Here is a 13065-nt window from a genome sequence, read left to right as displayed (position 1 = left end):
TGCGATGGCTGACGGGAGATGATTGCCCTAATGCGAGGAAAAGATGGGTGCACCGGGGTTTAGACAGGTTCGGGCCGCACGGAGGCGTAACACCCTACTCCTGTGTGAGCGCTATATTTATCCTTGAAGGGAATTCTTCAAGGATGTATCTGGTTCTAAGGGGAGAGCCGTTTACAAAGAGCTTGAGGCTCTCGTGTTCTAGCTGGGCTTGAGCTGGTTCGAGCGTCTGCGTCCTCTTCTTCACACACTTTCGGTTCCTTCGGTCTTGTTCGTCGGGGGGTCCTCTCTTTTTTAGTGTTCTCCATCCTTTCCTTTTATAGGCGCGTCGACCTCAACATATCCTGAATGGGAAAGAGGGGATGCGAATGTCAAGGTGCCACGGAGAAAGGCGTAATCATTTCATCTCGACTAAGTGACAGGGGCGGTGGAGAAATGCGGCGCGCATCCGACCACCCGCCACTGTGGAGGCCCTCGGGTGCCATAAAGGGGGCCCGCCGGGCAGCCTCAGATGTGTCCGGGGCGCCCATCCTGTCTTGTTCTTCCGCCATGGCAGGGTGGCAGACGGAGCACTTCGATCTTGGCAACGTTATCCCGGGGCACCCGGATGAAACGGGACAGGACCCGTGCATTTAATGGACCCACGCCCCCCTCCTGCCAGTGCATGGCAGGGTCTGACACTGGGGCGTGGGCAGCTGAGAATGTCAGGATGTCAGGCCGCGCGTGCCTATTAAATGCGGCATTGGGCCTTTGACTGGATGACACCCTGACGACGGGACCCTTCGGGTCGTCGAATGATCTTGCGCGAACCTTCGGGGAACCGAGTCCTCGGGGGCTGCCACGTGCAGCCCCGAGCACTCTCCCCCGAGTACTTGAGTGAGACCTTCGGGGAACCGAGTCCTCGGGGGCTGCCACGTGCAGCCCCGAGCACTCTCTCCCGAGCACTTCGGTGGGACCTTCGGGGCACCGAGTCCTCGGGGGCTGCCACGTGCAGCCCCGAGTACTCTCTCCCGAGCACTTCGGTGGGACCTTCGGGGCACCGAGTCCTCGGGGGCTGCCACGTGCAGCCCCGAGCACTCTCTCCCAAGCACTTCGGTGGGACCTTCGGGGCACCGAGTCCTCGGGGGCTGCCACGTGCAGCCCCGAGCACTCTCTCCCGAGCACTTCGGTGGGACCTTCGGGGCACCGAGTCCTCGGGGGCCGCCACGTGCAGCCCCGAGCACTCTCTCCCGAGCACTTCGGTTCTTCTTACCTTGCAGGGTGGTGACATGTGGTGGATGGCCGGCCTGGCCTCGGGACTTAGGGACCCCTGGTTCTGAATACACCGACACGTCCGAATCGAACTTATCTCTAGAGCCTGACGGATGAATGCATTGCATCTACTACAATACTGCAATGAACCCACTTGTTAGTTTTAGATGCAGGGTCATTGCATCCGTCAATAGAAGCAATAAAATAACTTCACATGGTCATTGCATCCGCAAATGTAGGATCATTGTATTTGCTCACGCAGACAACCAACCACTCTTTTTTTAGAGTTATTGCATCTGCTCAGTCTGTTTCTACTCATCTAGAATATATGCTACAGCTCCATAAAAATCCATACGGGCAACCAAATATACCCTAAATTTGGGTGATAGAGCTGCCCAAAAAAATATATGGTGTGATTGGTTGTCCGCATGAGAGCAACCTGGCTCGGATGATGCGTATAATCTTATAGAGAAGCGTGTTTGGTAGTCCGCATGCACTGTTCCACTATGACTCGAATGATGCAACCGTATGCCTATAGTGTGGCTCGAGAGAGCTTCCCTCCGCAACTTGGTCTGGTGCATTCGTTTATACAGATAGACCCATTTGTTAGTGTCACAAAATTTATTTTCATGCGAGTAACTAATCATAGTCTCTACTCTTGCATCCGCTCATGTAGCCTCGGATTTGATCAACCAAACAGAATCTCAGCTCAGCCTGTTTAGACAAATACAACCAACCAAATACTCTTATTTTCAACAAATATGACTCCGTTCAGCCTGCATATATGATCTATACAGACAAAACTTATACGAACAACCAATGACACCCATAACCAGCCTGCAAACATGGCAAAAAAAAAAAAAAAAACTATCTGACAACCGTAAAGCAAAGCACACAAAAAGAATTAACTTAACACAAGCATGCTTTTAGAGGTATATATTAACAAATGTAAGCTAATTAGTAATTACCGGCCACTCCCTATGGCCCCGGTAGCTATTGTCTCCGGTTAGTCGCTCACCTTGCGGAGACATAGTGCATTGTGCGTAGTAGTGTGCGTGGCAGTGGTGGATCAAGTTTGTCGATGTGGGTCGGAGGGTGGATTGGTGGAGGTGCCGCCGAGCGATGTGAGGCTGTTGGGAACGAGCGGGCAGGGGAGGAGGCAACACGACACGGTGGTGATCGGTGGAAACAAGGTGGCGGCGATCGGGAGTGGGTGGGTGCAGTAGCGGAGGGAGGATTAAATTTGAGGTATGGTGGTTTTGTGGGTAGCCGACATCGAACAAGCTCGCTGCTCACAGGGGGCTATGTGCTGCCATGGCAGTACGGGGCTGCGAGCTAGCCGTAGTGCTTCCTGCAGGAGTGTGGTGAGTGCCAGAGTGGGACTATTGCCGAATGCCGATGTCGAATGACGCCTGCCATACCTCGCCATAATGGTCCATCCACCACTGGGTGGGTGACAGTGTGATCGTGCAGTACGGGCACTGCGGCTGCCGGGAGCTAATCAACTAAGCCAGGCTTCTCAGTTTACAAATGTGGTGGGTTAGGATACAATACACTGTACGTACTGTACCGAGTGACTCGTAGACATCCGTGGGTGAAACCTAAAAACTGACCCCATCCTACTAAACCTATGAACAAAAATTTAGATTTGAACATAAATCCATAGAACACAGAACCAACGAGTATCCGAACCTGCAGGTACAATTACCAGCTCTATTCAAGCTAAGCATGACCTTGTCAAAACTTTATGAGGAGGTGTGCAAAGTGCACCCTTCTACAGTTTCGCTCGATATCAGTTGGGGAAAAAGGACAAGGCCTCTCATGTCCACGGCGCACAGGCCCACAGATTGTCTGCCCAGTGACCACGGTTGACGGCATCAGAGTTTTTTTTTATATGTTTAAATAAAAAATTATAAATAGATAGTTTGTTTTAAAAAATTAAGATCTACACTCATGTGGCTCGAGTTTAAAAGAAAAAATGTTACGTTTCAATGCTATCAAAATTTAGAATACTATTGAAATAGTAATGAAAATTTATATAGTATAAAGGATGCTATCATCTAACTCTACAAATATTTTTAGACAATAATATTACTTTTACACTGAGAAGAAAAAAAAGATAAATTTCACGTATCCTAACATTTTTCTTTATCCTTTTTATTTCTTGTTATATAAGTAATTATTTGAGTTGAATTTTTTTTAAGTTATACAATAGCATCCTCTGTACCATAAATTTTTAAAGATTTTTTCATAATTATTTTAATAATATTTTGAATTTTAAGAGTATTGAAACATAATATTTTTATTTTTAATACTTATCTTCTGTTAGAAGGGCAACGTATAACTATCGCCTATGAGGAAGGACGGCAGGAGCTTATATCTCTAATTTTTTAAATAGATATGTATATTTACATTTTTATTAAAAATATAAAAAAATCGACGGCATCATGGAGTACTGGGGCCGTATATGCCAACAAGCCCAGGCCCATCCACAGAACCGGCAGCCCACGGCGTACCGGGGCCGCCGTCGGGGCGGCGGCGCCGATGGCGGGAGCAGTGGCAGGCGCGCGGCGGCGGCGGCGGCGGCATCTACACAGCCGACTTCTCCTGGAGAGAGGTAACTCCATGGTACATTTCATTAGAGCTCTAAAACACGGGGAATTCGTTGCTTTGAGTTGGGAAGCGTTACATTCGGGTTGGCAGTTGGGAATAAAGGTTGAATGATCCTGAGGCACGAAGCTTCATCCGTTGGCAGTTGGGAAAGAAACTATTTTGCAGTAGCTGTGAATCGAATCATCCTATGGGTAAATGCGGATGTTCAACTCACTATTTTTTTCTTTCCTCCCCCCCCCCTTAGGGTACCTATGGGGAAAGAAAAGTGGTAATTTCCATTGGGAAGCGAAGAACATGTTACTATGCTCCTGATGTTAATTGAGCTAATATCACAAATTTTATAGGTTTTCTGTACCACTTTAGTTGGTCCACATCTTCCGACATTTCCTCTCTATCAGACTATCACCAGCTCAGTGATGTGTAATTGTTATCTTGCGGTTGTTCCTTGTTAAAGTGCTTATTTTTGTGTCACCATGGTAACTGTACTTTGTATACCAGCACAAACAAAGATTATGGTAAACAGATTACTCTGTGGATAAAGCACTAACCAGTAATGCCCAGAGAAAGTAGTGTTAGGAACTGCCTAGAAATGCTCGGAATCTTCAGATTTGCTATCAAAGGGGGGAAAATGCTTTGCTATGTTTCAGCTAGAGCTTGTACCGATTCATATTAGTTGAAGAAAAGGTTCCACGAAAGAACACAAATAAAGCAAGTAATCTCCTGCGCACTTATGCTCCCTTTGCACAAATGGACCACCCAATTAGTATCTATCTACACAACAGTACTACAAGGCTACTAGCCACGATATGGTGCAATTTTTCCAGACTAAGCCACTTCTGGTGTCCCTGGTGCAGCTTCAGCTTCTTCCACTTTCATCTCATTGAGCCTTTTCTTCAGGTCAGAAGCTTCTTCTCTGAGCTCGGCATTCTCACGAACTGTGCAAGTGTGCTTAACGATCATGTGGTTGAGCTCAATAAGAAGCCTCTGGTTTGTGTCAAGGAGCTCTGCGACCTGTGATGACAGTTCCTCCAATCGCCTCTGCTTCCTCACGCGTGACCTTCTTGCAGACTCACGGTTTGATGCTAGCCTTCTCTTCTTCCTCTCGTCATTGCTACACCTCGCTTGATTGTCCGCCGTCCCAGCAGACATTGAGCTGACGGTGGTGGTACTGCCATTGCAGTTGTATGGACTAACCATATCCAGTGAATCGAAATCATACATGTGGGGATCATTTTGTGGCAGGAAAAAGCTGGTGAAGTCTAAGCCAGGGAGGTATGCTAAATTGGATACACAATTTTGTTGCATGTCTGAAGGGAGGGGCTTGGAGGTTTGCAATGTGGAGAAGGAAGCAAGTAGTGGTTTTACCTTCAAGACACGTCTTGAATGAATGGAGGGGAACGTTGAGCAGAGATGTGTTCCTTTTAAATTGCAAGAAAGCGGCCCCAAAAGTTGAATTCACTAACCCACCTGTGTTGTAAGCAAATTTGCTTTCTCAACTTTGTGGCTACTTGAGATTATCATCTTGATTTATGAGATACAACCATTTGGCGTTTTGTTGTAAATATGTCAACGTCATAGGGAAAGCTAGACTTTCTCCAAAATGCTTTCGATGTGTAAATTCTGTTGAAAGTAACAACGATTTGCTCCATTCCAGGTACAATGTGCAAAGCACCAGTAGTTAACTCTTCCTACGGAATGTCATCAAATTTACATGTGAGACTACCCCAAAAAGAAGAAGAAAATATCAAGCACGTAGGTGAGAAGTATTATACGCATACATCCTTTGGTCTGTGTTTCCCATGCATTTGCAAATATGAAATCCTAAATAAAAAATTGCAACGTTCATTTTGAGCTTGTAACTTGCAAGTACCAATGAAAGATAATGCGCGTACAATCATACAGTTATGTATCATGTACTTTGGCCAAACTGTTTCTTGTGATCAAATAAAGCTTGCCTTTTGTGTGAAGACGTGAGAACACTATCTGTGGCAAGGCGGCTAAGGTTAAACGAGGGCTAGTACCAGTACACCAATTGTTTGCTCCACTTTTGGGCATGTTGCGTATGACTTGGAAACTGTTTGGTCAATCTTTTGGTGATTTCTTCATCGTGTATCTTTTTCTAGATTCATAGAGTTTCTTCGATTACTAAAACTGTAAGGTAGATGTGTTGTCATCTCTTAATGCCATGAGTGATATTATGCTTTAACTAAGAAGTCCTGGCTCTTTGTTGCGCTCTAGAGTGGAATTGCGAAGCAGTTTTATTTGTTGGACACAATCATTCACATGACATCGTCCTTATTTTATACATGGTATGGATCTACTACGTAGGTTTGGCGTATGATTGGAAGTCTTTTCGTACTAAACTACCTAAGGTGGCAATGATTGTTCTATCAGAATGTATCAAATTTTCAAGAAAACTGGCATGTGTCTAATTGTTGATAGCAGAACTAGTTATTGTTATTCGGACCAGCTAGCAATCATATTATGTTGCTGTCAACAAAAAGGCAATGATCATTGACTCTTTTTGACCATCCTCTTTTTGTGCACCAGCCTTTTGTTGTCATGTAGTTATCGGGAACACGGAAGATTTAGCTGCATTTTCCTTTGCTATGTTCCACATCCCTGATAAGACTCTGGATTTGTAGATGCTTTTGTATGAAATAACTGGTGCTTAATTATTTCTTTATGTTGTAAACAATAGTGAATTATGTTCACTAATGGTGTTTCGGACTGTCAGTTCTGCATACCTAGTCAGTCTGTTTTGTTAATTTTGTTTTGATAGTGTCATATCTTAGGATGTTCTCTTTTAAATGAAAGTATACTTTTACTGCACTGGAATTTATTGGCCAGAATAGGGCCTTGATTAATCAGGTCCTAATCGGCAAGTGCACATCTCCTACAAGGCTAAGCATCTTGCGTGAGGAAACTAAAGACCATAAGCATGCGTAAGGCCTGTCTTTACTTTGCATATTTTGAGTACCTCAGCCCCCAAAAAGGGCTGGTCAAAAGTACTTTTTTTATGACGCAAATTGCTAGGTCCTTTTAGCTATTTGGACAAGCGTTTAATTATACAATTGATATTAGAGGATAGGGATGTGATTTGCGGGCTAAGTACCTTTTTCACCACAATAGTTAGTGGTTTGATCTTTAGATGCACCTGTCTTTAGTACAATGACAAATTAAGTATATAACACTACATGCGCAGCATTTAGTTGTGTTGTGTAGCACCATGTGGTCTTGTGGATTCTAGAAAAGTAATGGAATGCACAATCGCTAATACGATCACAATGCACAATCCTATCAAGTCCTTATGATTAAATTAAGTAAAGCAGCACTTTAGTAAAGAAATGATGCCGGCTACTTGAAGGCAATGAAGCTTGGTTATGCTCCAAAGCAGTATACACAAGCTCTTGTTTTCTGGTATTTAGTTTTGGTCCAGAAGAGTTTATTTCCCTAAAAGTAACACTCATGAGGCTGACTGCTACTTTCCTTTTGTTTTCTCTCTCTCTTTTTCAGTGAGCGTGTGTGAAGGACAGACTCTGGCTAGTTTGTTTCTTGATAACTTAAAAATCTTAAAAGGAGAATTCTTTAATCGGGATCTGAATCAACTCCGCATGATGCTTAATTGGGATTCATGAGCTCTGTCTTAAGAGGTAAAATGCCATGCCTGTGCATATTGCTGATCAACGTTGGATATTCATGATACTACCTTTGAGAAGAAATCAATTCAGAGTGCCGGAGATTATGACCGACATCCTTGTATGCTGTCTCTGTAGCTTATTTCTCCCTCTCATCTCACAGCTGCAAAATAATCAAGCCCTTTAGAAAAATAAAGATGAACTCTCATATCACAGACTCAAGGTCTCTTGGACTTGTGTGTAGACGGGGCGACCACATTTTAAACTTGGAATAAGCAGAATTATCAGAGCAGCGTTTAACTATTCGTATCAATCAAAGCAGGCTGCAGAGCTTGATACCCCCCCCCCCCCCCCGGGTTTCAGTGGCTGGTGTTTTGTTGGTGTCTCAGTAGGTGGTGTTTTGCTGTCAATTAGGCTCTTATCTCCCTAGCTGGAGCATAGGGGTGCTTAGTTGTATAATCTTTGTAGCTTCTTTCCACCGTTGTAGGAAAGATGATTGAGTGATCCGTTCCTTCTTTTTCCCTTTATTTTGCTTCAGAAGATGGCCAGGAGCACAATATGCTCAATCTTTCTTTCTGTGGCTCTCTCTCCTGCTTGCTCCAGATGTTCATCCCAGGAGGCAATCATTGGTGGTGCGACAAAAGCAAAGGCAGGTAGCTCGGCCAATCAAGCCAGTGTCGTTTTCCTCACCTTTCGTTCTCCCTCTAAATACACTGAATCACTGATGCAAATATGCAAATATCTTTACAGGTTGACTGGTCCAACAAAAGCTTTACTTAGCCTGATAATTTACTGAAGGAAGATAAGGTGTTAGCTAACCAGCTTTTGATGCAAATTACTAGTTCCGCGACAAAAGCTGGTCAAAATATACCCGTTGATTTGTCTGTTGCTGGATGTGAAATTGCTTTCGCCTAAACCGTCATAAACAGTTATGCGCCTTGGTTGTTCCACCTTCCCACATGAGTCCACATCCATTCAGCAGAAAATGGTTCGAGTTGCCAACAGCAACAACCCTTATCCCAAGCAAGTTCGAGTTCGCTATTGATCACATATTTTACTCTCAGTATTGGTATCTCAGGTGGCATTTGTACAAGATTGGTCTAGTTTAAACTCTCAAACATTTGTGCATTGCGTCCAAGTGCATTAAGAAAATAACAATTTAAATCCTATGCGATAGTATTACAGCTCATTGTTCATGTGACTACTATCTAAACATAGATACAAAATACACAAGTAAATGTTCTTCTCAATGACCTTATTGAACAAAGAAAGAATACTTTGGCAGATATCTAATAAAAACACTATGAGCATAAAAACTGTGGTGCCAGCCAATTCACGATCTACCATATGATGATTGCATCCGCTGCAAGAACGCGTGTTCTTCTTATTTGTCACTTGACTCTGGATGTGCCTTCGGAATAATCACAAGGTGGCCTGCGCCTGCTGCTGCCATGAATCAATCGGTCGAAGGGTAACAGCAATACTAGACCAAACCATGTATGCAATTGCTACTGAACCTCACTGTCACCAAGAACCAAATGGATTATCACAACAAACGAGATGGAAGTATGTCTTCGCTTCTATGTCAAAATTTGGATGGTGCCAGCAAGTGTGCAGCTGCCTCAACTATAGTTTCTGTAGAGATAAGATGTCAAGTAACCGTTCAGTGTTTTACTGCCATCATGGTTTCGCCTTGAGATTATTAGGGCTATTTGTGAATGGTCTGATATGTCTTCCCAAATGCCACAGCGTATTCAATCTAGAAAGGAGATTCAAGTGACTCATCCCAAACATCTCCACTTGCATTAGAAGCATCTTCACCATCTTCTTCCATCGCCAATCTAACATATTCTCTTCGTGCAAAACGATCCCAATCTGTTAATGACGGCTCTTCACGCATCTGCACTTGCATTTGGGAAAGCATGGGGTGTTACCAGTGACACAAACCAATAAAGTCAGACTATCAGTGGATGCTATCTGAATATGAGTAGGAACTTGACTCACTTGGCGGATGAGGAATGGATCCCTAGCTTCGAAGGCCATAAATTTGTTCAGGTTAAAGAGAATGTTGAAGAAATGCCCAGACAATTTGCACCTTCGGAAGTCTTTCAATGTCAAATAGCTATCATCCTGGAACATAAGTAATGCATAACTAATTCAGCATAAAATGTTTTAAACTCGATAATTCACGAAAATTCATAAAGTTATGTCGACCTCAGGTCCAATCATATCAATAAGCTGACACAATATGTCCTCAAATAGAACAGGTTCCTGGGCCATGCATTCCATGCGATGAAGTTGCTCCTCAAAAAAGAACTGTAGTTCATTGTGTGTGAGTATGCCATTGCCATCCAAATCTATACATTTGAACCTGAAGAGATAGTATCACCAAGCATAAATATGAGAACTTTTGGACTGTTATACACTCTAAGCAGTTCAAATTCATGAAAATTTTCCTACTTCCTTTCTTCATTCTCACTTCTTAGAATTAATAGAGGGTCGCGTTAATAGAGTTTAAGGGTCTACCAAAAAATCGACGACACATTCATTTGTTAAGCAGAAGAAAACAAGTATAGGCATGGCATCTCTTTTAATGAAAGTTGCTCTGTTAAAAGTATGGATTTTGTCATGTCACTACCTTCTTAGTCGTCGTGTTCACATTAATTTTAAGTCTTATAATGAGCTCATCACTTTTTTTTTTGTAAATATTCCGTGAATAAAGATAGAAAGTCCTACAGTAATAAAGCAACCTCTAGCTTGTGTTTCACCAAATCCGTCGGAAAGGATGTTTTAACAATGTTCGAAAGGTTCTAATGGTCTCATGATACTTCGGAAAGATCCCTCAGAGTAGAAATAAACTTTAAAATGATAACATTGTATGTCACGCATCAACGCGCATATAGGAATTGCAACAAACGTAAACACTATAGTGCCACTGAAAATAGCTGGAGAATCAATCAATTGAGGTATTGAAACAAATATCAGCAAACTACCAGTATTCCTGGCTTGGCCCTGATGATTTGTCCTCTTCAGACAATATAAAATGAACGAAATCTTCATAGCCCATTTTCCCTTCAACATTGCTGGTAAATTTCCTAGGAACCTGTTGTATATCCATTTAAAATTGTTAACACACTCAATAAAGAGAACTTGAAGAAAATGATATGGTAGGAAAAAGAGGAAAACTGACCTCTGAGAAAATTCTATCTACAATCCTATATGTCAATGCATGGTTTCCGTACTTAATAAGATTTTCTTTATCAATAAAGAAATCATGGTCTGTGTCCAGCTCCCAGAACTTGCAATATATCACATAGAAATGCTCATATGAGAAATACCTACAGAAAATCAGTAAGTTCAATGATGCACATTGATTCCCTCATGATTAACAAAAGCTTCGGGTTCAATTAAAAAAACAGCTGCTCTTTCTGCAGAGGCCCACAAAAAATCTATACACAGAAAGGTGCAGAAGTGTTAAAAAATTGATTTGAAGGTGTCACCTTAAAACTTTGTTGATATCTTCTTCGTCATCAGCATGCCTGAGTACACTAAGCAGATTTCCACGCTTCAGTTCTCTAAGTGTTAGATGGCCACCTCCAATTCGATTTAAGCAATAGAATATCCTATATATGACAGTCTCAGCTGACAAATAATGTTGTGTAAGTCAAAGAAGATACAAGATGGTATTTGATATAATCTACAAAGATCACAGCATGGCAAAGATAGTTTACCATATCTTTCTTGAAATTCAGGTGTGCTCTTCAAGAATTCCAGGCCAGGATGGTTGTCCAAAAGGTCTTTAAGAACTGGTTTAAAATCCTCCTAAATTAATAAACCATTATGAAACATGATTAGAGAGTGACAACAGTGATGAACCACAAGCATGCTTTGCTGAAGTAATCCATTTCTGATGTCTTTCACCGTATAATGTTTTGGTAAACAAGAGATACCTTTGTGAGGTAATTGCGATACGGTTGCTTCAGAATTTTGAATACTTGGGTTGCACTATCCATACTCATCAAATTTCTGTTCACCCAGAAATCAATGAAGGCCTCCCTGAAATAATCAACAAAATGCAAAGTCTATCATACAATAACTTCGCACTCTGCAGACAACTAAAATTTGCCAACTACCTTGTGACGAATCCTGAGCTCTCCTTATCAATCTTTTCAAAAAGAACAGTGGTAAAGAATGTTGGTAGTTTGCAGAGTTCCCTGGTAACCATCCGAAATTCTATTGTGCAACCAAGAGAGACACCCAAAAGAAGGGAAAAAAGGGATTAGCTGACAGCCTCACATACAAACTGCTGTGATCAAGATAATTTCCGGTTTTAGGAAATATATAGCCGTGCTTGCTTGCCATTACAAGTAACAAATTTGGGCACAACAAAATTTGAGAGGACGAATCAACTGTCTTAGCATCAACCCCTTATCTAGTTAGAATTGCTTTCAAAACATTCAGTTCATTTTTATCACAAAGACACATCCAATTTGACGCACCTTGAGTCCGAAGACCATTCGAATGGCCCGCGAAGAGCTTCTCAACTGTAGATACGCATTGCTTCTTTACGTCGTACGGCGGTGGGCGGCCATCTTGAAAGTAAAACTGTCCAACAACACCAACAATTCGATCGGTTCACTCGCCCATGTCAATTGCCAATTCAATTTCGTGCAGATTTGACAAAATGAGAAACGATTAGTGATCCGATCGATGGGTCACGAGGATTGTACCTGCGGTATGACCTCCTTGGCGGCGCGGGCGGTGGCCGGCCGGAGCGGCGACGCGGAGCGGTTGGGCTGGCCACCCGCGCCGACCCCACTGGGCCTCCGAGACAATCGCGGCGACCTCGGAGAGAGCGGCGGCACGGTGGCGCCCCCCTGCACCATCATCGACGGCAGCATCGAGGCCCCCGCCGCCCCGCCGCCGCCGCTCGCCTTGGCCTTCTGCACGAGGTTGCCCACCAGCGAGGCAGTGTCTGGAAGCGAGAGCCAGTGCGCGAAGAGGCGGTCGAGGATGCCGCGGAGCGCGGGCGCCCCCGGCGAGGGCACCTCCGGCGGCAGCTGCAGGAGGTCCACCTGCAGCGGCAGTGCGCTCACGTGCGCCGCCGCGCTCAGATCCGCCGGCCCCGCCGGAGCCTCCACCATCCCAGCGTCGGACCACTCGCCTCCTCCTCCTCCTTCTCCCCCGCCGCCGCCGATCCGCTCCGGCGAGCGATCTCCGGTGCGATCCCGTGGGGACCCGCGTCGCCCGCTGGGAGGTGGTCAAGTCGGGCGCAGAAGGGAGGAAGACTAGTAAACGGCTGGCCTCACCAATCTTAACGCTACCCCTGCCGTCCGATCCATCGGCTGCGTGGAAAGTAACACACGTTGCGCGGGTCAACCGATCTGAGAAACGGACGGCGATCTCCAGCGCTACACATGCATTGACCATGAGAAAAATGAAATATCTAATTTTTTTTACTGACATGTAACAGTCATAGAGTATAGGACGAAAAATAACTAAAACTTTAACGAAATTTTGCAAATTTCGATCTTTTCACCAGTGAATGAAAAAAATATAAAACGAA

General features: G+C 44.0%; 2 protein-coding genes and 1 long non-coding RNA gene across 3 annotated transcripts; 1 reads left to right on the top strand and 2 right to left on the bottom strand.

Annotated features, from left to right (window-relative positions):
* Positions 1–3757: 3757 nt before the first annotated feature.
* On the top strand, positions 3758–8520 carry LOC133922495 (uncharacterized). Its single transcript, XR_009910482.1, has 3 exons — positions 3758–3865; positions 5516–5617; positions 7378–8520. It is a non-coding gene; the product is annotated as an uncharacterized LOC133922495 (long non-coding RNA).
* Positions 4448–5432, bottom strand: LOC133922494 (basic leucine zipper 8-like). The gene has a single exon (XM_062367856.1). The coding sequence runs from the start codon at positions 5164–5166 to the stop codon at positions 4687–4689; it is 480 nt and encodes a 159-aa protein (XP_062223840.1). The 5' UTR covers positions 5167–5432; the 3' UTR covers positions 4448–4686.
* A 79-nt stretch (positions 8521–8599) lies between the features above and the next one.
* Positions 8600–12779, bottom strand: LOC133922493 (serine/threonine protein phosphatase 2A regulatory subunit B''beta-like). Its single transcript, XM_062367855.1, has 11 exons — positions 12230–12779; positions 11999–12104; positions 11633–11732; positions 11450–11555; positions 11231–11321; positions 11000–11141; positions 10690–10837; positions 10493–10602; positions 9714–9870; positions 9504–9629; positions 8600–9399 (listed from the first exon to the last, which is right to left on the bottom strand). The coding sequence occupies exons 1-11, from the start codon at positions 12641–12643 to the stop codon at positions 9259–9261; spliced, it is 1641 nt and encodes a 546-aa protein (XP_062223839.1). The 5' UTR covers positions 12644–12779; the 3' UTR covers positions 8600–9258.
* Between the last annotated feature and the right edge of the window lie 286 nt (positions 12780–13065).

This window comes from Phragmites australis, chromosome 6 (genome assembly GCF_958298935.1).
Source record: "Phragmites australis chromosome 6, lpPhrAust1.1, whole genome shotgun sequence".
Taxonomy (NCBI): Eukaryota; Viridiplantae; Streptophyta; class Magnoliopsida; order Poales; family Poaceae; genus Phragmites; species Phragmites australis.
The sequence above is the reverse complement of the archived record's forward strand: the minus strand, read 5'-3'. Positions and strand labels throughout refer to the sequence as shown.

Coding starts and splice junctions, on each gene's coding strand:
- LOC133922493 (XM_062367855.1), bottom strand. CDS start 12,643: ATGGTGGAGGCTCCGGCGGGGCCGGCGGATCTGAGCGCGGCGGCGCAC. Junction 11,322..11,449: donor ATCGCAATTACCTCACAAAG/GTATCTCTTGTT, acceptor TTATTAATTTAG/GAGGATTTTAAACCAGTTCT. Junction 9,630..9,713: donor TTGATATGATTGGACCTGAG/GTCGACATAACT, acceptor CTTATGTTCCAG/GATGATAGCTATTTGACATT.
- LOC133922494 (XM_062367856.1), bottom strand. CDS start 5,166: ATGCAACAAAATTGTGTATCCAATTTAGCATACCTCCCTGGCTTAGAC.